At 39.3% G+C, this 23,304-nt stretch overlaps 1 protein-coding gene across 1 annotated transcript in view; it reads left to right on the top strand.

Annotated features, from left to right (window-relative positions):
• MACO1 (macoilin 1) overlaps window positions 1-23,304 on the top strand; it is a 57,979-nt gene continuing 34,675 nt past the window's right edge. Inside the window, exons 1-5 of the mRNA XM_028113895.2 lie at window positions 1-215; window positions 14,706-14,847; window positions 16,235-16,361; window positions 21,254-21,377; window positions 22,738-22,916. Of these exons, the coding sequence (XP_027969696.1) occupies window positions 136-215; window positions 14,706-14,847; window positions 16,235-16,361; window positions 21,254-21,377; window positions 22,738-22,916 (652 nt within the window). The 5' untranslated portion in view covers window positions 1-135. The remainder of the gene's footprint in view (window positions 216-14,705; window positions 14,848-16,234; window positions 16,362-21,253; window positions 21,378-22,737; window positions 22,917-23,304) is intronic.

Below are 23,304 nucleotides of genomic sequence, written 5' to 3'. Positions count from 1 at the left end.
GTGCTGGCTCCATGTCTGTGTGACCGGCCCCAGGGGTAGAGTCCAGGCCCGACGCGGGGCGGGCCGGCGGCGGCGGCGGCTGAGGTGAGAGACGGCGGCGGAGGCGGCGCGGGCACCCGGCCCCCCAGCGGGAGGATGAAGCGGCGGAACGCCGACTGCAGTAAGCTCCGCCGCCCCCTAAAGCGGAATCGGATCACCGAGGGCATCTACGGCAGGTGAGCGGCGGGGCGCCCCCGCCTCCGCCCGCGCGGGCTCCGCGGCCCCCGGTCGGCTGCAGAGGGGCCCGGCCCCGTTATGTAATCCCGACTAGGCCGCACGCCCGCGCCGGGGGCTCTCCGGAGGAGCGCGGCCCGGGGGGCTCCGGCCGGCCCGCAGGGGTGCGCCCCGGGGGCGCGGGGCGTGGCGAGGGCCGCCGTCCGGGCGGGGAGGGCGCGGCGGGCGCTGGCGGAGGAAGCTGCCGAGCAGCCGTTGGGAGCTCCCTGGACCCGCCGGGGGGAGGGGCGGCAAGCCCCCTCCCCTCCCGCGCCCCTAGCCCGAGCCGCCGGACCCCGAGGGCCGCTCCCGGGGCCGCCGGGCCTCCGCTGGCCCCCCAGTTCCTCTCTGGCCTGGGAGTCGCCGGCCTGAATCGGGAGGCGCGTGGACCATATGCACTAGGGGGAAAGGCTGACAAACTTGGGAGCAGACGGTGGCCCCACGGTCCCCGGCAGACTGGGCAGGTGGCCACGTTGCCCGGTCTTCCGCCCTCTACTTCTCTTGCGGGATCTCAGACTTGGCACCGAGGGCTGAAGCCGATACCCCCTAATCATGCCCTGTGACCCCGCTCCAGACTCAGGAGCTGATGATCATTTTCTTAGCAAACATTATTTTGACCATTCTAAGCTGATAGTTTTCTTCGAACCTTTTAAAAGGGATTTTTTTCCAAACTCAAAATTTTCTTTTTCTTCTGGGAAAAAAAAAAAAAGAAGGCAGTGTCCCTTTAAATAGAAACTGAATTCGCTGCTCTGAGGGGGAGAAGGACAGCAGGTTCACGGGGCAACTTAGTGACAATCACAGCTTCCTAAGCAAAACTTGTGTACGACCTGTCGTTTTTCTGGTTCTTCTTAGAATGTTAGTTCTGAATGGTACTTGCCTTGATAAATGATTTCGGTGGAGAAATCATTAATTTACAAAGGAGAATTATCAGCATGTGTATATTGGCTTAATTGAGTCTTCCTGGTATTTTACAATTTAGCTCTTTGAGCTGTGGGACTTAGAGAAATATGTGAGGTAGCTGATAACACCCAAGTTGTCACCAAGCTAATGACCTAGTCTTAGCATAACTGTACACCTTGCACATGCAGTTGTTTACATATATGGAAGATTGCTTTTCACAGCAGCTGAGTGATGTAAACATCAGGAATTTCTTTTATTTCAAGTTTAAAAGCATTAGGAAGTCAAAGTAAAAAGTTCTTATGTATATTTATCCTTCTCTATAGATATATCCTTATGTAATGAGCCATAGGTCATAGGAATAATTCATTCATTCATTCAACAAATGTACATACTATGTGCCAGGCCCCGTTCTAGCTATGAGGGTACAGCAGTCAGTAAAACAGGCCAAAATCCAAGCTGAATTAATCAAACCTGACCATTTAAACTAAAAGTGAAAAAGCAAAAACCATTTTCCTACACATTTAATAGGTGGGGGAGAAATGTCTCTTTAAGTTGAAGACACTGTGATCCTTTAGGAAGGATTTTTTTCTGCCCATTGAAAAAGATTTGAACAACTTAATAGTGACGCAAGAATAGAAAAAGTGTATTAAACAGAATTGTAGACCAAGGACTTTGAATGGCTGCTAGTCACAGTAACATATGATATACCTTTATAGAAAGAAGACTGGGGATCCCATATTGTTTACATGTGTTGTATTTTGACATCTCTTTATATTTGAACAAATGCCCAATTTAATACCTGCCTGATAGTAACCACTCGGTCAATGTGAACAATGTGAATTCATTGTCTAATGAAGATCTATTATTTTAGTGGTGAGCTTTTGGAATTCACATGTTCTTACCCTAAAGTAAATATGCTATGCAAGTTATTCAGAGTTTTGCTGTAAATTTTAAAACCCAACAGCTCTCAAATCTGTTTGCCCTTCTCTGTTTGGCATTCTTTAAGTTAGATGTTAATCAAAGACCTACATATATTTCTACCTGTCTTTCCTTTTGGAGCATCATATATCAAATGAATGTTTTAATTCACTTACCTGTTTCTTAGTTTATAATATGGAGTATTGGACTAAAGAACAAGATCATAGTTTTGTTTTTTTCCAATTCTGTTTTTAAAAATATGTTTAGAAATTTTTCCTTTATTCCTAAAGCAAACAGAATGAGTGGGCTAGTTATAAATTATGGTGTTTGAGGATTTGTGAATATCAAATTGCTGTGATCATCGAATTTAACTCTATATTAAATTGTTCTTCATACCATCTGTTACCCATTTTGTTTCTCAACATCTGGCCAATTTTGGTCTCATTAAACAGAGAGCTTTTTTTCTGAGGCTCTGTTGACAGTTTTGATACCCACTGTCTACTGTTTCACAGCATAACCTTTCATGAACATTATTTTCATGTTCTCAGTCTGCACAACTTTTCGAGTCTGGGCATAGCAAGGAGGCAGCTGTGATGAAGAGAGCACTGGACTGTGGGCGTTAGGAGACCTGGGTTTGGACTCAGAATCCCAGCTCTGCCACTTTGAGCCCCATTCTCTCATCTGTCAAATGAGTCTTGAGGACTAAAGGAGCTCATGTTCAGTTTGTGAAACTCTTACAAATTCTAGCAGGCTATCCAAATATTATTTACCCTGTTGTTATCACAGTTTAACATGTTTGGTTTATTTTTTAAGGAGGCAAGAGAGACTATAAGATTTGTTGCAGTTATAAACAGAAGTTGAGTAGTCAAAACAAAAGGTCAGTTGCTGCTTGGTCTTGCTGAAAAAAATCCTATTGCTGAGACGCTTTTAATCATGGGCTCCAATCCAGCAACTGTGACTGAGGTGATTGTCAAATGATATGATTATTGTCAGTATAATGACTGTGATAGAATTGTTTCAGGGGCAAGGTAAAAGGAAAATGGATTTTAGACATATCGGCATTATCTACACTTATATGTGTGCCCATTGTTTGAAAATTGAAATGTACATATATCTTATTCCAGTCAAATTAATAATCAAGAATAAGAGAAAAGAAACAGGAATGGTGATGATTTTCTTTTATGTTATTAAGGACTAAAATTCAAAACACATTTAAAAACAATCCGAGCCAGCACAGAGCCAGAGTAGAAATTGAGTATTCAATAAATGTTGAGTGTGTGAGTTAATAAATAAATGAATATAAACTAATTCATCCTGCTCAGTTAAGAACCTGTGTTCAGGGAATCGTGGAGGATACAGGATTAGATATGGTTTCTTGTCTTCAAGGAGTTTACAGTCTAGTAGAGCATCATAATGCCCTCTTAAATTTGTACAGTGGTTTTGAGGTTCCAAAGAACTTTGCATTCTGTTCAAGGAAAAATATTTTTGTTGAATTACATTTTAGCTGGCTATTTTAGTTGTTCACCTGATGCATTAACAGCTTTATTTTGCCCTGTGCTATTTTATGGTGAAGTAGACAGTCGCCACTAAGTGAGGGAATATTTTCTAACTCGAATGAGATAAATGTGAAAGTACTTCGGAAATAATAAGGAACGGTTACTAATAAGAGAAAGTAAAATAAATAACTGCACTTAACTGTGACATTCCAGACGTCCTCAGGTTTTATGGCAGTGATGCCCTGTCCATGTCTGCTCCTTCACACATGCACCAGACACTCCCAGCAGTAACGTCTAATTACATGCCATGATTCTCCAGGTGAGGTGGGGTTTAGCCACCTGTCACTTTGCCATGTTCCCCCACTTCCTTCCCCCTGAGAATTACTGACTTTATAATGGAAAGATGAGGAGATGAGGTGTGGTAGGGAGAAGAGGGGGCAGAGACGTTTATGTTGAAAGCTTCTGGAGTTGTTACTTGCCCAAATAGGCATAATAAGCATTTTAAGTAAGGCGCATGTGTTAAGCTTCAGGAAACTTTTCTATATCTTTGTTACTGGTGGTTGAAGGAAGCGCCCCTTCACTTGTGAATTTATGAATACTTCCTGTCATCATGTAGCACGCCACCTGCAGCTTCGAGGAGCAGGACCGTGCCTGCCTCGTAGATTCTTACAGCTTCACACCTTCAGACTAGAGCTGAGGACTCGGGACGTCCCTGGTAGGTAGAATACCTTGGCCCATCTTTTTTCAGAAAAGAGTTTCCTGGCCTCTGACTTTTGGAATGATCCAAGTTTGCATCCTTCTCAGCTTCCTAATTTCCTTTTTCAGACCCTAGTCGAAATAATCTGATCTCCAGAGATTTCACTTTTCTGCCGTTCCTGCCTCTTTAATTAATGATGTTTCCTAAGCCTAGTTTTAGCTCCTTTGGGCTATGCTTATTAAAGCCACTAGAGGCTGGTCTGACCCTTGGCTCCCTTGATTGTACATGTGTTCTGCAGCCGAGACCCCAGACACCCCAGTGTTGCAACCTCACAGTCTAAAAGCATTTTGGTAATCTTGGGAGGCTTTTTCAGCCGCACTGGACCTGACATGAAAGTGATAGATTCTGTATTGTTTTAGAGGGGTGTTGGGGAAGGGGGTAAGTTTTGACTAACCTTTCCAGGGAGGTGTTTACCTAATCCTTATATTTGCAGTTTGCATGAAATGCATTTGAACAAATCTGCCACACTGGAGTTTTGTACTTAGTTTTTGCCAGTAGTGTGTTACCTTAAAAGAAAGGTACTTTCCTCCAACTCTCATTTATGATTCTTCTTGTCTGAGTACTCTTGGCGGTTTAGTTTCATTAGATGTTTTGAAAACCCCTTTAAATTTCTGCTACGAGTTGAGGCAGGGGAAGGAGGGAACGTGATCTAGTTCAGATTATTTGCTTTAAAGCTTCCTGTTTCATTAGTGATATTCTCCTTTCTCTTTGATTCCTTGTGGCCTTTCTTGAACCTCACTAGATTTGGAGATTGATTTTAATGGTAGACTTAATAGCTTATTATTTTTACTTTCTTGTTCGTTATTTGCCAAATATCCTGGAGCCAGTTCCTGTTCTATAGGCACTTATATGTCCAGAGTCTTTTTCTTTGGCCATTTCTCCCAGATCTTCCCACTGATATTAACCCTTTGGGGTTTTGTGTGTATATATGTGTGTTTTGTTTTGTTCTGTCGTTTTCTAGGCTACCATCCAGGTGATACTTAAGGGAATATAATAAAATATAACATATACCTTGTGGAGTCTCGAGGGTCAGATAGAAATTTTAAACATGGTTAAGAGCTCAAAGTGAAATACTGTGATTAGGTTTCCTTCCTTCCTTCCTTCCTTCCTTCCTTCCTTCCTTCCTTCCTTCCTGTCATGGGGCTCAAACTCATAACCCTGAGATCAAGGGTCGTATGCTCTACCAACTGAGCCAGCCAGGCACTCCTGGGTTACTTTTCTTGATGAAATTTAGTGTGCTCTTCAAAGATACTGATTACTTTTATTCTCTAGGCTTACTAGATTTGGGTGTAATTATTTTACTTGGATCGTTTTCAAGAAATAGGTCCAGAAGAAAAAAGTTGTTTGCTCAACAAGCTACGTTAAGTATAATGGTACAGACCAACAGTAGAAACACATATCCTTTGCTAGATGTTTTTTTTTCCATCATGAATTTCTTCAAATACCCAAGGAGTGAATATTTCCTCAAGGTCTCTCACCTTTAGTCACATGGATCCTGGTATTGGAAACTTTAAAAAAAATAACTGTTAGAAGGTATTCTTTGAGGCTTTATATCTTTGACATTTAACTTAACTGATACCAAATTGGCCTCTGCTCATCAGCCTTCCAAAATGCCTATCATCCCCAGACTTGGAAGCCCCTTCATACCACTAACCTTCATTCCTTTGTTTTCCTCTGCTGCTTTTAAGGACAATGTATTTACATTAAGTCATGGGATTGTGACATCAGAAATAATTTATCTCTCATCCATCTCTTCTGTTGCCTTTTCTTTTTTAAAAAGAGGCTTTGCCTTTAGTGGATTGAAATAGTGCAGGTATATCTGTGGTATATCTGTAGACGTCACTAATAGATTTACACTGTTTGAGATCTCTTTCCTTACCTAGCACAGGGGAGGTGGCCAGAAACAGTCTAGCTCTGGTTTTAAATTATATTATTACTTTGTTCATCTTTAAAGCACCTCTAAAAACCAAATAAGTTGCTCAGTATTAAAGTCAATATTTTGTCTATTTGTAGTGAGGCTGCTTGAGTTATAGAGAGAAGGAGTGCCATGTTCATGGTCAAACAAAAACTCCTGTCTCAGATGAGAGAAATACTAAGGCTAGAATCTTTTTTCTCAGATGTAATAAGCATTATTTTCTTGCCTTGCTGTAGGCTTGGCAAGCTATACCTCATGGTTTATTGTAATTATGACTTTTTAAAAAATGAATTATCTTTTTATTTTTGAATTACATGTTTCTCTATTACAATGATCATTCTAGGAGTGTGAATTTCGCTAGAAAGCAGTCTTGAGTTGTCCCATGTTTCGTGCCATAGTTATTTCTGTAAAGAATATTTGACTTTAGGGGGCGCCTGGGTGGCTCAGTTGATTAAGCATCTGCCTTTGGCTCAGGTCGTGATCCCAGGGTCCTGCATCGAGTCTGCTTCTCCCTCTCCCCCCGTCCCCGCTCCTGCTCTCTCTCTCTCTCTCTCTCTCTCAAATAAATAAAATCTTAAAAAAAAAGAATAATTGACTTAAAATTTTTTTCTGCAGCTCTTCATAGTGTGTTTACAAATCAAGTTTATAAATTCATAGTTTATGAATGAGATACTGAGGGTTTATTCTTCCATAAAGTACATCTGCTCATTTTTTTAAAACTTGGTTCTCTTGGAGAATTAAAGAATTATATAAGTTGAATGTGTATATAGGAAAGCATATAAAGAAGGAAAGTAATATTTATTGAAATATCTAATGTGAGATGAGAAAGTCCAGTGTGATGGATAAGCATATGGGCTTTAAAGTCATTTGAACTCGACTTCAAAGAATGTCCCCGACACTAGTTGTGTCACTTTGAACAAGTCACTTACTTGCTTTAGCCCTCAGCTTTCTCATCTGTGAAAGGAGGATGGTAAATAATACCACCTACTTTATAGGACTGCTATAAGGATAATTGAGATAAGTCACGTAACAAACTTAGCATCGTGCCTGACACAGATAATTGCTCATAAAGTTATTTGCTGTTACTGCTATTATTATCTTTTCTTCATTGTCTTATTTTGTTCCAGTAAGGATATTAACTTCAGTTTCATATGTGAGGAAACCACAGTTGCCCCAGGTTTAGTTACTTGATAGAGGCCCGTATCTGTCTAACCCTAGAGTCTGTCCTCTCTCTGTTGTACAGTATGTTGCCACTTCATTGTTTCTGAGTGGTGTTTATGTGTAAGAACTCATATGATACTCTCAGACTTTCTGCTACATGGAGAGCAAGTGTCATTATCTTCATTTTCCAGGTGAAGCAACAGGTACCAGGAACCTTTTTTCCTTCTCAAAAAGAGAATCTCTATTAAATAATAATTTAAAAAAGAGTATAGGGCGCCTGGGTGGCTCAGTTGGTTAAGTGACTGCCTTCGGCTCAGGTCATGATCCTGGAGTCCCGGGATCGAGTGCCACATCGGGCTCCCTGCTCAGCAGGGAGTCTGCTTCTCCCTGTGACCCTCTTCCCTCTCGTGCTCTCTATCTCTCATTCTCTCTCTCTCAAATAAATAAATAAATAGTCTTTAAAAAAATAAAAAAAATAAAAAAGAGTATAGATATGACAACAGTGCAAAATGTGATTGGACCGGGATCCTATTGATCGATCGAGCTCTATCTATTTATCTGTTGCTTTAAAGGACATTAGTGAGGGGCGCCTGGGTGGCTCAGTCAGTTGAATATCTCTCTTGGTTTCGGCTCAGGTCATGATCTCAGATCAAGCCCCGTGTCAGTCTCCATGCTGAGCAGGGGGTCTGCTTGAGATTCTCTCTTTCCCTCCCCCTCTGTCCTTCCCCCCCAAAATAAATAAATAAATCTTTTAAAAAAATAAAGGATGTTAGTGAAATAATTACTGAAATTTGAATAAGGTGTCTAGATTAAATAATAGTAACATATCAATGTTAATTTCCTGACTTTGATTTTAAAAAAAACAATAAAACATATATAGGGAGAGAATGATATCAAGAACGTGATAAAATGTTTTATCATTTGTGCATTCTGAGTGAAAAATATAAGGGAACTCTTTGTACTATTCATGCAACTTTTCTGTAAGTCCAAAGTTATTTCAAAATGAAGAGTTAAAAAAAATAAAAGTAACATACTTGGTATGCAAAAATTAACACGATAGTGTATTAGCATAATGCACCAGACCTTAGTACTCCTGCCCTGGGATGATCACTGTTACATAATTTTTAAGTATCATTTTTTTCTTTTTTTCTATATAAGCAAACGTGTGTATTTCTTCCTTAACCAAAGTACGATTCCAGTTTACATAAAAGTTTTTTGGCTTTTCTGCTCACTTAATCTCTTCTCCATTTCTTTCCATGGAAATGTATTCATTGGCTTTTTTAGCAGCAGCACAGCATTCCACGTAGGATTCATTTCTCTGCGGTCTCCAGACTCCTGTTTTTCTGTGCTTTTTAAGCAGTGCTCTGCAGCCTCTCACTTCCTGGTTCCTCAGGTTTCTTTCCTATGAAAGGGTAATAACTGCCCTGCCTATTTCACAGTTGTAAGGCTAAAATGAGATAATTAATATGAAAGCTTTTGGAAAAATTGCACATATGATGTAAGTGTAAGGTGTGATTAGGTAGATGATTAGTGCTGCTGAAAATATGAAGTATAATCCTGTGGGTGGTTCTCTTTCTCCTCATGTGCTTCTGCAGCCCCCCATCCCAAACCTCACAGAGTCCACACTGTCAAAAGTGGTGTGGTTTGTTTGGTTGTTTTAGATGAAAGTGTTTTTGAAGCAGAATTTCCAAAACTCTAAATTCTCCAATTGTGTTAAGTTACAGTACCTGTCCTTGATATCTCTGCAGTCTATGTGATCCTTCGTAAAAACACTATACCACACAATTCTTTTTTTGAAGATTTATTTATTTATTTTAGAGAGAGAGTGTGTGCATGGGAGGGGGGTCGTCGGGAGGGCCAGGGGGAGGGAAAATCCCAAGCAGACCTTGCACTGAGCCTTGCGCGGGGCACGGGGCTCGGGGCTCGATCTTACCACCCCCAGCTCATGACCCCAGCTGAAACCAAGAGTTGGTCCAAGAGTCGGTCGCTTCATGGACCGCGCCACCAGGCACCCCACCACACAATTCTTAAAAGCTTTTTTAAGTGATTTCTTATTCTAGGTTTTCTTTATTCTTTCTAAATTGGGCATATTTTACACTAGATTTGTCATTGCAGTGGCTGTGTGTGTGTGTGTGTGTGTGTGTGTGTGTGTGTAATTGACACTCAAAAGGTTCTCTTGACAGTCTGCAAGAGGCCTAGAATAGAAAAGAGAAATAAGGAGTAGCTTAGGTCTTCTCAGGCATCCTCCTCTCTGGATTGCACACCGAGAGGCAGGTGCAGAACCTAGCAGCGGGGGTGAGGCCATTTTATCTTGATGCTGTGCACAACTTTCTGTAGTCCACCATTTTTCAGTTATTTTTGTCTCAGGACCTCTGTCCACTCTGGGTTTATATGGGTTATATCTATCAATATTTACTGTATTAGAAATTAAGACAGACACATTTTAAATAATAATGACAAGCTGATATAAAAATAATAAATCCATGAGAAGAGTGGTGTGGCTTTACATTTTTGCAGATTTCTTTAATGTTAGGCTAAATAGAAGACACTTTGAGAACCCCCGCTGCAGGCCGAGCCAGTGGCAGGCAGGCCAAATGGAGTGATAGTCTGGTACACAGAGCAAGGCTGATTAGATTCATTTCTTCCTATTGAAGACCACAATAGATTGGGAGCAGGTACATGGTAATCTTCAGAGCAGAAGCTGTATTTGTTTCTTTTGTTGATGTTGCTTTGTTCAGATACCCTTCCCAGTCATCTGTGCATGATTTCTCTACCTTCATTTTAAGTGTGTACTCTGGTAAAGGCCTTACTGTCAATCCTAAATACTCTTGTGCATTGCAGGTCATTCATTCAACAAATATTTGTTGAGTTTTTGTAGTGTGCAGGGTGCTCTGCCGGGCACTGAGGATAAAGTAGGGAACAAAATAGGCAGCTCCTTTGTTCTTGTGGACTTTACATCTAAATAGTTAATTAAATAAAATACATTTATTTATAACCGTGATTAAATGTTTTTACAGTACAGGATGGTATGTGAGCATATAATGGGGTAATAGTCTTTACTTTGGGATCAGGGAGGCCTTTTTTAATGAAGTGATGTTTGTGTTGTGTGCTGAAGGATGAGTATAGTAGCAGAAGTGCTTCATTTGGTTAAATTGTACTTAGGTGGGGATCTTGTCTGTGACTCAGAAAAGTAAGAAAATGGAAGAATCAACCCTGAACAGTGTTCCCAGCTGAGGGAAGGAGAACTAAGGGTTTGGAGATAAGTATTGATTATTTAAGTAGATAGTTGTTTTCTTTCTGAGACACTGTGGAATTCAGAGGAGGTTCCATGACAATGAGAAGTTTATACCGTGGGCCAGTACTTCTCAAGTTTTAATGTACAGACAAATGGTCTAGGGATCTGGTGAAAATGCAGGCTTACATGAAATAGGTCTGGGATGGGCCCTGAAATACTGTTGTTCTAAAAACCTCATAGTGATGCTGATGATGCTGGTCCACAGACCACACTTTGAGTAGCAGGACTATAATTACACATAATCTGATTTCAGTAGGAATATGGGCTGGACAAGAGGCTAGATGAATATTCTAGAGGTGATGTGGAGTACGGAGAGGTATTTGATAACAGAGAAGACAGCAGTTTGGTGTAAGAAGTATCGTGCCACATACTGAAAGCTGAAAGCAAATTCACAGTTGCTATTCCAGAGAAGACAGGAAAGCTAGGGATTGAGATAGACGGCCGCTGGCACAGCCAGTGAAATCTACAGAGTCATTTCTGTGGTGAGGACCAAGTGAACTAAAAGGCCATTAGTCTGCCTAGGGAAAAGGTCAGGGACTGAGGATTGATGGCCACACTCCTGGTAATTATGTGGGCTCCAAAAAATGATCTACATGATAGCAGCTAGTGGTACTAGAAAGAAGGTGCACTTTACTTGGAAAAAGAAAAATGTTCAGTACTACTTCTCATTAATCACAAATGATTAATCCTTAATCCATAGGTGAAAAGTATTGCCAAATAGATTCAGGTTAAAAATGGTTGTAAATGGCAAGGGTAGAAATAGAATGGAGGAGGGGAAAGAAACATAGTTAATAACCGCTTTGAAAGAATCACCACCATTAAGCCTAATAATCACACATGTCTCTTCTTAATTTCACTGGCATCCAGAACAGAAGCTTATATGACCATCAAAAGACATTATTGGTCTGCCCTCGTTCGATTATATTACTATGGAAAGTATCTTTTCATTGTAGTTACGCTTTAAATTTTTGTTTAAGATATTTTATAGTTATTCATAAATGTGTTTGGATCAGAGAAAGTAACATCAAGTTATGAACCATGTTGTGAACTGTATGTATAAAAATATTTTATATTTGATCACATTCTCTTCATGGTTTAAAAGAAATATTTTGGAATGCTATAATGGCTTAAAACCCAACTTTCTCTCCCCGGTAGAACGTCATCTCTTTGGATTTGGCAAAATCTTATGACCTTCAGAACATGGAAGGAAAGGAATTAGGGTACTGATAAGAAGTCATTTTAGGTTACTTGTCTTTTAACTTTTTTGCATGTACCTATAGAAGAATAATAAGCATAATTTACTGATACAGAGGACTAAGTGAATACTGAATCAGGCAACTGTTTTAAACTTTCTAAAACCATGAAGGCAGAAATGAATCAATAAAATTCAGTACTAGTCCTAAAGTAATATCAACTTTTTTTTAAAAGATGAGTAAAGAATTATTTATTTATATATATTTAAAAGTGCGGTCAAACACATAATGTAAAATTCAGCATCTTAGCCATTTTTAAGTGTACAGTTCAGGAACAATATATATATTCACATGATTGTGCGACTAAGCTCTAGAACTCTTTTTGCAAAACTTGTAAAATCTAATTTGTTAATTAGGTTGCCCCTTGATTTTTAGAGGCAGGCCCACCTAAAAGGGGAGCCTGAGGAAAGTTGAGGGTATGGCATATGTTTGTGAAAGGTCAAGTTTCCTTAGATATCTGTACTTCTAAACTGTGACTCAGTAAGAGCTGGGTGTCAAGGAACATGAAAATATGAAAGCAGTTTTTTTGAAAAGAACTGAAATATATAAAAAGGAACTCTTGAAGTCACAGACTTGAAAAAGAGTAGTCATTGTTACAAAGATGATCATTTCTGTATTGCCTTTGGTTTAAATGATTGGGCTATTAAAAGCTATTCAGTAGGCTGTCATTCTTTGGATAATGCTGTCTAAATAGTGCAACAGAACATTGCCTGCTAGACTGGGATCCTGCCATGCCTTGGGAGCATTTGCGGCAGAGACAGTTGGTAGTACTCTACCTTCTCCACCTGGGGAGTGGTGATGACTGCACACGATGATATACTCCCCACGTCTCATTCACCTCATCCAGAAGCAGCCCCATGGGGAAAAGTGTTCATTGGAGAGGTAAAAACATTTCCATATGTGCCTAGAAACAGTTCTAGAGACAAGAAAAAACCTTTCAGTTTTAAAGCCAAGCAGCTTGAAAATCTAGTTTGAAACTAGATTTGTGTTCCCAAATGCCGACATGACTCAGCTGTTCCTTCTAGTAAAATACGCCTTGCTCTCCGCTGGGTCAGTGATGGATTTTTAATGGGTGAGAATGAGGGCCCCATCTTCATCTGGCTAATATGATTCTAGTGAAATGAAACTAAAAGGTGGGACTTGCCTGTTTTCTTCTGGTTTGCCTTGAGTTCCTTGAGTGTATAGCAAACCTCTTAATTAAAACTTATTATCAAGCCTTAAGAAGTTCTACCAAGAGTTAGTATTAGAAATTGCCCCTAGCTGCAGATAATGTCTCATTATGCTACTGTATCATCAAGGGTCATACCTCTCCGTTCTTGACATCTTTTTACCCTTGTGGCTTCAGAGGGCACAGAAAGAATCCTCAGTGCTGGATCTTGCTTTTGTTGTCTGCTGCCCCCCCCAAGTTTATAATTTTTTTGTAGCTTATTTTAATATACTTAAAAATGATTTATTAAAGTCTTGATTTTGTTGTTGATGGCGTATATTCAAACAGCTAATGTAATCACATCAGTATTGGAATGTTTGTATTACAAAGCAGCATACAAGGCTGTGGCCCAAATCAAAGTAAATTTTAGGTATTTCCAATCTATATCTAAGAAAACCTTTTTTTTTTAATGCCTAAACTTAACCTGCTCCAGAATTGACTGGGTTAAGGACATACAATTAGGGGCTTATTAGTAAGGGGCTTATTAATCTGAAGGCTTCTATTATCTATTGTATAACTCATGAACTAGAAGAGTGGACTTTGAGATTTTAATCCATGTCCTTACCTTGTTCTGAGCCACTGCAGTGGTTAAATATGTGTCCTGCCTGGCTTATCAAAGTCTGCTTCTACTTAACATAAATCCAGAGGGAGCTGGAAGTGCACATTTACATCTTAGCTAGAGCAAGGCTAGGATACTTTAGGATTTTTTTCTTTAATGTACATTTTGTGTTCTCACAACCCATAGTAGTAATTGGCAACTGCTCCCTATGTTAGTTTCTTTCTTTTTTTTTTTTTAAGATTTTATTCATTCATTTGAGACACAGAGATACAGAGAGAGAGAGAGAGAGAGAGAGAGAGCATGAGCAAGGAGAAGGGCAGAAGGAGAGGGAGAAGCAGGCTCCCCGCTGAGCCAGGAGCCTGATGTGGGGCTCGATCCCAGGACCCCGGGATCATGACCTGAGCCGAAGGCAGACGCCCAACCATCTGAGCCACCCAGGCGCCCCTCCCTATGTTAGTTTCTATTTGGGGATGTCGTTTGGTTAATACAGGTGAATACTACATAGAAAGGCAAGAGGAGAAAAGAGGGAAAAAGACAGAATCCTTCAAGCATGTAGGGATGTGCATCAAGAATTTCAAAGACTCTTCAAACAGATGTAGAGGGGTGGGCAAACAGCAAATTCGAAGGCTTTCAACCATGACATTTTCTTCTAATGAAGAAGAGCTGGAAAGCTGTAATTTTGAGTGTTGCAGTATTTTAAATCAGACACTTAGCACATTTTAAAATAATGGTGAAATGTAAAGTTTTTTTCCATCTTAGATAGAATTAAACATTTTTGGTCATCATCTTACTTGGATAGTTGTGGGTCTCAGAGTGAATGGCAGAGCTTTTAAAATTTACGTGGGTCATAGCAACATTCCCCTCTGTCCTTTATCGCCGTTATTTTCATGGTATGTGAAGATACTTTTGTCTCTTAAAGAAAAGAGTGCATTTTCTTTTTCTAGTGCCTCACCAATGACCTTGAATTAATTCTTTATTTTTATGCTTTGCAGTACATTTTTATACCTGAAATTCCTGGTAGTGTGGGCACTTGTCCTCCTGGCAGATTTTGTCCTGGAGTTCAGATTTGAATACCTGTGGCCGTTTTGGCTTTTCATCAGGAGCGTCTATGATTCCTTCAGATACCAGGGACTGGTATGTTTATTAATATGTTTTTCAAATATAAGGGGTTTACTTTTCTAAGAAAATCTTCAGTAACTGATGATAAAAAAACCCGCTATCAAATCATTATACCTTGCCCACCCTTCTCTACCATTCCAGTGAAAAGAAGGGGAGGGACAAAGACCTTGGGAGGGAAACAGAGTAGTGAAGGAAGCAATAATTACCCAGCCCTACTCTGAAGTATTTCTGGAGCCCTATCACCATGTTAGTGATTGGGATAGAGTTAGAGCAGTGGTTCTCAAACTTTGTGGTCTCAGGGCCCCGTTAAATTCTTAAAAACTATTGAGGATTCCGAGAAGCTTTTATTTATCTGGGTTAGATCTATCCATATTTACTATATTAGAAATCAAAACTGAAAACAAATTTAAATGCTTATTAATTCACTTAAAAATAATAACAAGCCCATCACATGTTAATGTAAATTACATTTTTAAATGAAAAATAACTATATTTTCCAAAACAAAACAGTTAGAAGATTGACTACATTTTTGCAAATGTTTTTAATGTCTGGCTTAATGGAAAGCAGCTGCATTTTCATATCTGCGTCTGAACTCAGTGGATTGCAATATCACATATCATGTAGCTTCTCGAAAAAGCTACCTTAGTCCTAAGTGAATGAGCATGAAAAAGGCAGATGCCATCTTAATGTTGTTAGGAAAATGGTGTTGACCTGGAAGACCCACTGACAGGATCTCAGAGACACCCCCCACATCCCCCACCGATCCTAGGAATCCCCAGACTGTTTTGAAAACTACTGGGTTAGAGCAGGGGCATTGGCCTGGGCTTATTCCCCTGGTTGATCTGCAGTTCTCTTGTGTCCTGTGGCTACACCTTATACCTGGACTCTTCCACTCAGAAATCCGGAGCCTCAAAAAGATGGCTTTGGGCTCATGTCCTCTTGGGAATACCTAGTGGTGTGTCCAGAGAAAGGCTGCATTATTTAAATCCTTAACATCAGCATAATTCTTACTATCATGGTTCATTTGTGCTCCAACAGCCGGTTCTTCAAGAATGAGGCTCTTTAGGAATGTTTTAAGAGGAGAGAGGAGCCTTTTCTGTGTTAAAATTCTAGTTTTAGGTAATCCACCTTGAGTCCAAATGAACTCATTGGGACCCAACTCAGCTTGTTCTGGTCCAGTTCTTCTTGATTTGAGGACATAAATAGGATTACTTTTTAATATTGAATTAACCTCTACTTTTTACATAGTGGGTTTTATATGTTTAAAATTCCCTGTTGTTACTTGCTCTGTAGTTCTTGCATGGCAGTTTCAGAGATTTTGTTCAACATGCTTTTAATAATCTGTTTGAAAATAACAGGTTCTAAGATGAGTTTTTAATTTTGTTTTGTTTTTTCCTTTAGGCCTTCTCAGTATTTTTTGTTTGTGTAGCTTTCACATCAAATATAATATGTCTGCTGTTCATCCCCATACAGTGGCTTTTTTTTGCTGCTAGCACATATGTATGGGTTCAGTACGTATGGCACACAGGTAAGTCTTAATGGCTTCTTAGATGGATAGAAATCTTAGACTCAAACTTTTTTAATGTAATGATTTCTTTGACTACATTATTTAGAGTTGAGTTTAATTTGGACATTTTTTTTAAGATTTATTTATTTATTTTTGCGTGCGCATGCACACACGAGAGAGAGAGAGAGCACGAGCGGGGGGGGGGGAGGGGCAGAGGGAGACTAAAACTCCCCGCTGAGCAGGGAGCCTGATGCGGGACTTAATCCCAGGACCCTGGGATCATGACCTGAGCTGAAGGCAGACACTTAACCCACTGAGCCACCCAGGTGCTCATGTGGACATTTTTTCTTTTTTAAAGATTTTATTTATTTATTTGAGAGAGAGAGTGGAGAGAGAGTATGAGAGGGGGCAGAGTCAGAGGGAGAAGCAGACTCCCCACTGAGCCGGGAGCCCAACACGGGGGCTGATCCCCGGACTCCAGGATCATGACTTGAGCCAAAGGCAGAGGCCCAACCAACTGAGCCACCCAGGTGCCCACCATGTGGACATTTTTAAGTGGCCTTTTCCTAATAGATTATACCTCTAAAATATATTTTATATTTTTTTCATTATTAAATGAAAAGTTTAAGCCTTTATGATTTGACATCTCAATTGTAGGCATTTCAATGACCAATTCTTATTATGAAGATTTTTTTTTTTTTAACTTGAAGTTTAGGTAGACTCGTAAACAGTGATGTTCCACATAGGAAAAATGTTCCTGGAGTTTCAGCTTTTGAAAGGAATGTTTGAGGTCGTTTTGTTGAACCCTTATTTGGTATAAGAATCCCCACAGCATCCCTGACACATAGTGGTTTAGTCTCTGATTGAAAGGCCACAGTGACAAGGAACTCAGCTTTTGGGGCAGCTGTAATAGAAAGTTCTTCCTGATACTGAGCCAGAATTTTCCTCCTTACACTTTTGACCCAGTACATTTTGACTGTTTTTGGGGCTTGTTTATCTCTTAGAGGATATAAGGAGGCTTTCCCCCACAAGCATAGGGAAGTGTACAACACTTTGCCTTCAGATTCAAGGGGTCTGCAGACCATCCCCTCAAGCCCCAACACTGCATGCCTGCATTAGAGCCACACGAAAGGAGTATGGTCTCCCATCCATGGTTAACATTTTTGTAGAGATTTAAAGACACTGTCATATCCTCCCAGGCCTTCTTGTCTGTAGGCACAACATCTCTGGTTTCATCAGCTTTTCCTTGCATGTTATTTGAAGCACTTTCACCATCCTGATCTCCCTAGTTCTTTAGTGGTTCTCTTCACCAAAATGTGCTGTTTCTGGTATGTTCTGACTAGAGTGGAGCCACACAGTCCTCTCCCTTCTTCCTAAAGCTAACATGACAGTTCCTGAGTCTCCTTTCCTCTAATTAAAGTGATTTTTTCATACTTTAGTTTTTCCTTGTATTTTCTTGTCCTGGGTCTTAGTTTCAAGTGAGTTGCCATTTACACTTGTCATTCTGTCTAGGTCTCAGTTTCTTCTTTTTTTTAAAGATTTATTTATTTATTTGCGGGGGAGGAGCAGAGGGAGAGAGAGGATCTCCAGCAGACTCCCTGCTGAGCAAGGAGCCTGACATGGGGCTGGATCCCACAACCCTGAGATCATGACCTGAGCCCAAATAAAGAGTCGGCTGCCTAACCTACTGAGCCACCCAGGCACCCCATCAGTTTCTTCTTTGTCATAAGATGGTGGAATAATCTAGATAATGTTTAGGGGAGCCTTCCGGCTTAACAATCCATGACTCTGATGAGCTATAATGATTTCCTAAATTACTTTAATAATGTCTTAGTAGTTTGGAAACAACAACTCCTATAACTATTAACAGAACCTACTGGGAATGAGTTCAGTGGGTAACCCACAGGGCAGCAGTGAAGCTAATATCATAAGTGATAGTGGCCTCTCTTTAGCCCTAGGCTCAGAAATGTCGGAATAGCTAAGTTGTGAAGTATGTTTTAATTTGGAATGATTGATATTCAAATAAACAAAACAAAGCAAACTTTGTGTTCTTACTGGGCCAAAGAGATCTAAGTACAATTTATATAACTTGGGAATAATTTCTCTTATCATTTGTTAAAATTTAAAATTCTTAAGTTTATTAGGAATCGTTGATGCAATTATATATTGCCACAAAAGAATGATTATATTATATCATAAACTTCCTTGCTGTTGTTAAGAGGGAAAAAAACAGAATACAAAACTGTATGTACAACATGACTCACTTGCTTAAAAATATTTTCAACGTGATTTTGTTATTTGGTAAGTGTAGAAAATACAGGTATTTTGTCCAAAAATTTCTATTTTTTTCTGTAATGTGCTTATTATATATATGATAACTTCAGAAATTAATATAGGGAGTTAGAGAATATAAATTTTTGAAAATGCATTTTGCAATGAATTTGAAAATGCATTATCCTAAGAGTTGCTATTTGTCTTCGTACACTGTGAAAATGCCCCTTTTTTTGTATGTTAAATCTATAAGAATGGTTGAGGCCATTTGCTGCCTTCACAGAGCTTTTAGCGTTTTCTTACTGCACGGACTAGGTCTAAGGGGATTTAAGTTCTCCTTAGGAGCAGACCCAGGATTATCTCTGTGAACTTGGGCCCAATTTGTATAAACTCTGGCCTTACTTTACTCTTCAGTATGATAAGGAGGTTGGACTAAATGATCTTTGTAGTTCCAAGATGCTATGATTTTTCTTTTGTTTCATCCCAAAGATCCTTAGTAAAAAGCTATTTAGTCCTTCAGATCACTGATTTCCCTCTCCTGACTATTCTCTCGTCTATAACTTGCTTGCCTTAAATAGTCTCAAAGGAGCTCTTTCCAGAGTTATTGGACCTCATGCCTATGTAGTCCATCTTCATTAAAAAAAAAAAAAAATCCCATTATTAATCATGTCCTGACATAGATAGACCTAGCCTGCAGATTTTGATTCTAAAAATCAATGAAAATTACCTCATTATTTGTATCTTATTTATTCTATTGCAAGTTGCTTTTTACTCCCTTGAAAATTGTTTTTATATTTTATTTATTTTTTTTTTAAAGATTTTATTTATTTGTCAGAGAGCGCGCGCGCACAAGCAGGGGGAGCGGCAGGCAGAAAGAGAAGCAGGCTCCCCACTGAGCAGGGAGCCCAATGTAGGGCTCGATCCCAGGACCCTGGGATCATGACCTGAGCCAAAGGCAGATGCTTAACCGACCGAACCACCTGGGCACTCCCAAAAACTGTTTTTAATTATAAAAGAAATATAAGCTTGTAGTTAAGAGAAAAAATTTGTAGAACAGGGGTGCCTGGGTGGCTCAGATGGTTAAGCGTCTGCCTTTGGCTCAGGTCATGTTCTCCAGGTCCTGGGATTGAGCCCCTTGTCTCTCTGTCTGTCTCCCAGGTCAGCGGGGAGTCTGCTTCTCCCTCTCCCTCTGCCTTTCCCCCTGCTTGTACTCTCTCTGTCTCTCTGTCTCTCTCTCTCTCAAATGAATAAATAAAATCTTTAAAAAAAACTGTAGAACAAAACTTAAAAATGTCAGAAACATTTCTTTGTGCAATAACTCATTCTTCAGAATTTATTTTTTTTACACGTTAGTACAGATCATTCTTTTGAAATGCTGCATCATATTTTATTATACAGATTATCATAAACAGTTCTCTGTTGATACACATTTAAAATAATTCTACATTTTTTTGCTATTGCAAATAATAATATAGTGAATATTCTTATATATTCATTCCAGGGCCTTTTTTTTATATTTCTATAGGGTCAATTCCTGGAATTGGAATTTCTGGGTCAAATGTATAATATTTTAAATTTAATTATACTGACAAACTGTCTTCTAAAAATGTTGCCCCAATTTATATTTTGGCCAAGTATGAGAATGACCCCTTTGCCTTACCCTCCCTATATTACCTGTCTTTTAAATTTTGCTTATCTGATAGGTTAAAAAAAATGGAATCTCATTTTTGAAACATTTGTATCTCCCTAATCAGTGGTGAAGTTGAGCATCTTTTCATATGTTTTTTAGCCATCTGTATTTTTCTTTTATAATTTGCAAATTCTTTTCTTCAGTTGTCTTTTTATTGATTTGTAGCCGCTCTTTGTATGGTAGGACTGTGACTCCTTTCTTTTACATATTGTAAATATTTTTTGCCAGAATGGTTGTCTTTTATTTTTGTCTATGATTCCATCGCATCTTTTGTCACATAAAAGCTTTCAGTTTGGATCATATTCCTTTTTATTTTTAAAGGTATATTTATTTATTTTGAGAGAGAGAGAACATGAGCTAGAATGTAGGGAGGAGGGTAGAGGGAGAGGGAGAGAGAATCTCAACCAGACACTCTGCTGAGCGCAGAGCCCGACATGGGGTTTGATCTCACGGCCCTGAGATCGTTACCTGAGCCAAAATCAAGAGTCGGACACTTAACTGACTGAGCTACCCACGTGCCCCTGAATCATATTGCTTTTTCATTAGTTTGAAGTCTTAATGAAAGTTACTGTAGTTGAGAGAACAAAGTGATGGTTGCCAGAGGGAAGGAGCATGGGGGGAGGGGCAACATGGGTGAAGGGGAGTGGGAGGTTCAGGATTCCAGTTATGGAATGAGTAAGTCACGGGAGTAAAAGGCACAGCATAAGGAATATAGTCAGTGATATTGTAATAGGGTTGTGTGGTGACAGATGGTAACTACACTTGTGGTGGTGAGCACAACATAACATATAGGGAGGTTGAATCACTATGTCTAATGTAACATTGTGTGTCAACTATACTCAAAAAAAAAAAATAAGAAAGTTACTGTAGTTGAACTAGTCTCCCAAACAACCCATCTGTTATGTTAGTTTAATGTATCACTGATGCTTGTCTCTCTGCTGCTTTCCCACAGAAAGGGGAGTGTGTTTGCCCACAGTGTCCCTCTGGATACTCTTTGTTTACATTGAAGCAGCAATTAGATTTAAAGATCTCAAAAATTTTCATGTAGACCTTTGTCGTCCATTTGCTGCTCACTGGTGAGTATTATGTGTTTTCTTAATTTATAATTCAGTTCAATGTAGAATGGTAAGTTCAATTATAAATTTTTTTTTAGAGATTTTACATGAACCTAGAAGACAACATAACATAGTGGTAAAGAGCATGAGCCCTCTGTTCAGGCAGATGAGTGTTTGAACCCCAGCTCTTTCCCCCAATAGCATTGTTGCCTTGGGCCTGTCACCCTCTCTAAGCCTGAGCTGTCTCACCTGTGTATTAGGGACCTGTCTTGTGGGGTCATGGGAAAGAGGAAATGTGGGGATATATGTAAAGTATTTAACTTAATTTCAAGCACAAAGGTGTCTGATAAATGTTATCTATTTTTATTATAATCAGATAATGATTCTAAAATGCCCTGATGAAATGTATGGCTGTTTCATGAAGCTTAAATGAACTGACTTAATTTTTGCTAATATTTAGCAAAATAAAAATAAACAGGTATCAACTAAAAAGATATATTTTCCAGTGAAGTCTTTTCACAAGCAAATGAATTAAATAAACTTGGTCAATAAAACTTGTCACTTTAAATTTGTAGTGAGATCACATTTAGACTAATTATAATTTATAAGTTTGAATGTTAATGAAGCTTAATATGAGTTTTGACAGTGTTTGCAGAGGCTTTGAAATGATATTAGACAGACTGATGAGTTGAATGAAAATCTTTCGACTTTTTATCCCAGAGGTTAGAGTTATAAGTGCAGCTGGTTTAACTTGGTAGTATAAAACAAATATTGGCACTGATAATATCAATAATCATTTAAATGATTCTTGAATTTATGTATGACAGAGTATTTATGAACTGATTTTTCAGGAACAGCTGGTTGACGTTACCCCTCAGGCAGCAAGAATAAAGTAGTCACCTGAATTTGACCCTGGCTGTGGTATTAAAAATGAATATGTGTCCGTTTTGATTTTCTAACACTTACAGTGTTTACTTATACCCACTCATAAAATCTCCACCCTGTTAGTTCTTAAAAGCATACAGATGCCCAAGTTCTAATAATGCACAAGGGACTTCGGTGTTAATCAAAGACATTAGCCACTATATCCAGCAATCACTGGGTTAAGTTCTTGAGTTGGTTTGAAGAATGACAGAGTCTGGTGGGCAGCCTCTAATGGTCTAGCAGTCCTGCTGCTCCCTGGGGGTGTGTTCTGTGTGCCGGCTGCCTCTCATTTCCACAGCAGACATAAACACATATATTTATGTATTTACTAAGTGCTCTAATACCATCATCATCTAGAATTTATTTCTTAATTTCAGTCCTAGATGTCCTCATGTGCTTGATGCATGTGTTGTTTGTTTTTTACTGGCAGTAACTGGCTAGATTTTCTTCTTTCTAGCATTGGGTACCCTGTGGTGACTTTGGGCTTTGGCTTCAAAAGTTATGTAAGCTACAAAATGCGGTTAAGGAAGCAGAAGGAAGTGCAAAAAGAGAACGAATTTTACATGCAGCTTCTTCAACAAGCTCTCCCCCCAGAGCAACAGATGCTACAGAAGCAAGAAAAAGAGGCCGAGGAAGGTAGGTCTTTACCCTGAAGTTGTGTTGGCTCGGTAGATTAGTCATTATTTTGTTTATCGGTAGAATTTTTTTTTCCCCTGGCAACGTTGGTAGGACTTTGGAAGATGACCAAGGATTTTCCTGTTTTCTGGTGTTCCCTTTCAGGGCCATTACTTTGTTTGGTCATGAAATATAGGGTGTGGGGGTTTTCTGCCTAGTATCTGAAGACCATGTGCTTTTACTATGTTTATTTTATTTTATTATTTTTATATATTTTATTTTTAAAGCTTGTTTTATATTTCAATATTTTATCTGTTATAAACATTTTAAAATATTTATTCTCAGTAGCAATGTATATATAACTCTGTGAGGTTGTAGTTGAGGCAAGCCAAGAACCAAAGTATAAGCG

Source organism: Eumetopias jubatus, unplaced genomic scaffold (genome assembly GCF_037043125.1).
Source record: "Eumetopias jubatus isolate StellerSeaLion01/CBP00866 unplaced genomic scaffold, mEumJub1_p1.0 scaffold_4, whole genome shotgun sequence".
In the NCBI taxonomy this organism is placed as follows: Eukaryota; Metazoa; Chordata; class Mammalia; order Carnivora; family Otariidae; genus Eumetopias; species Eumetopias jubatus.
This window is presented reverse-complemented; position numbering and strand designations above follow the sequence as displayed.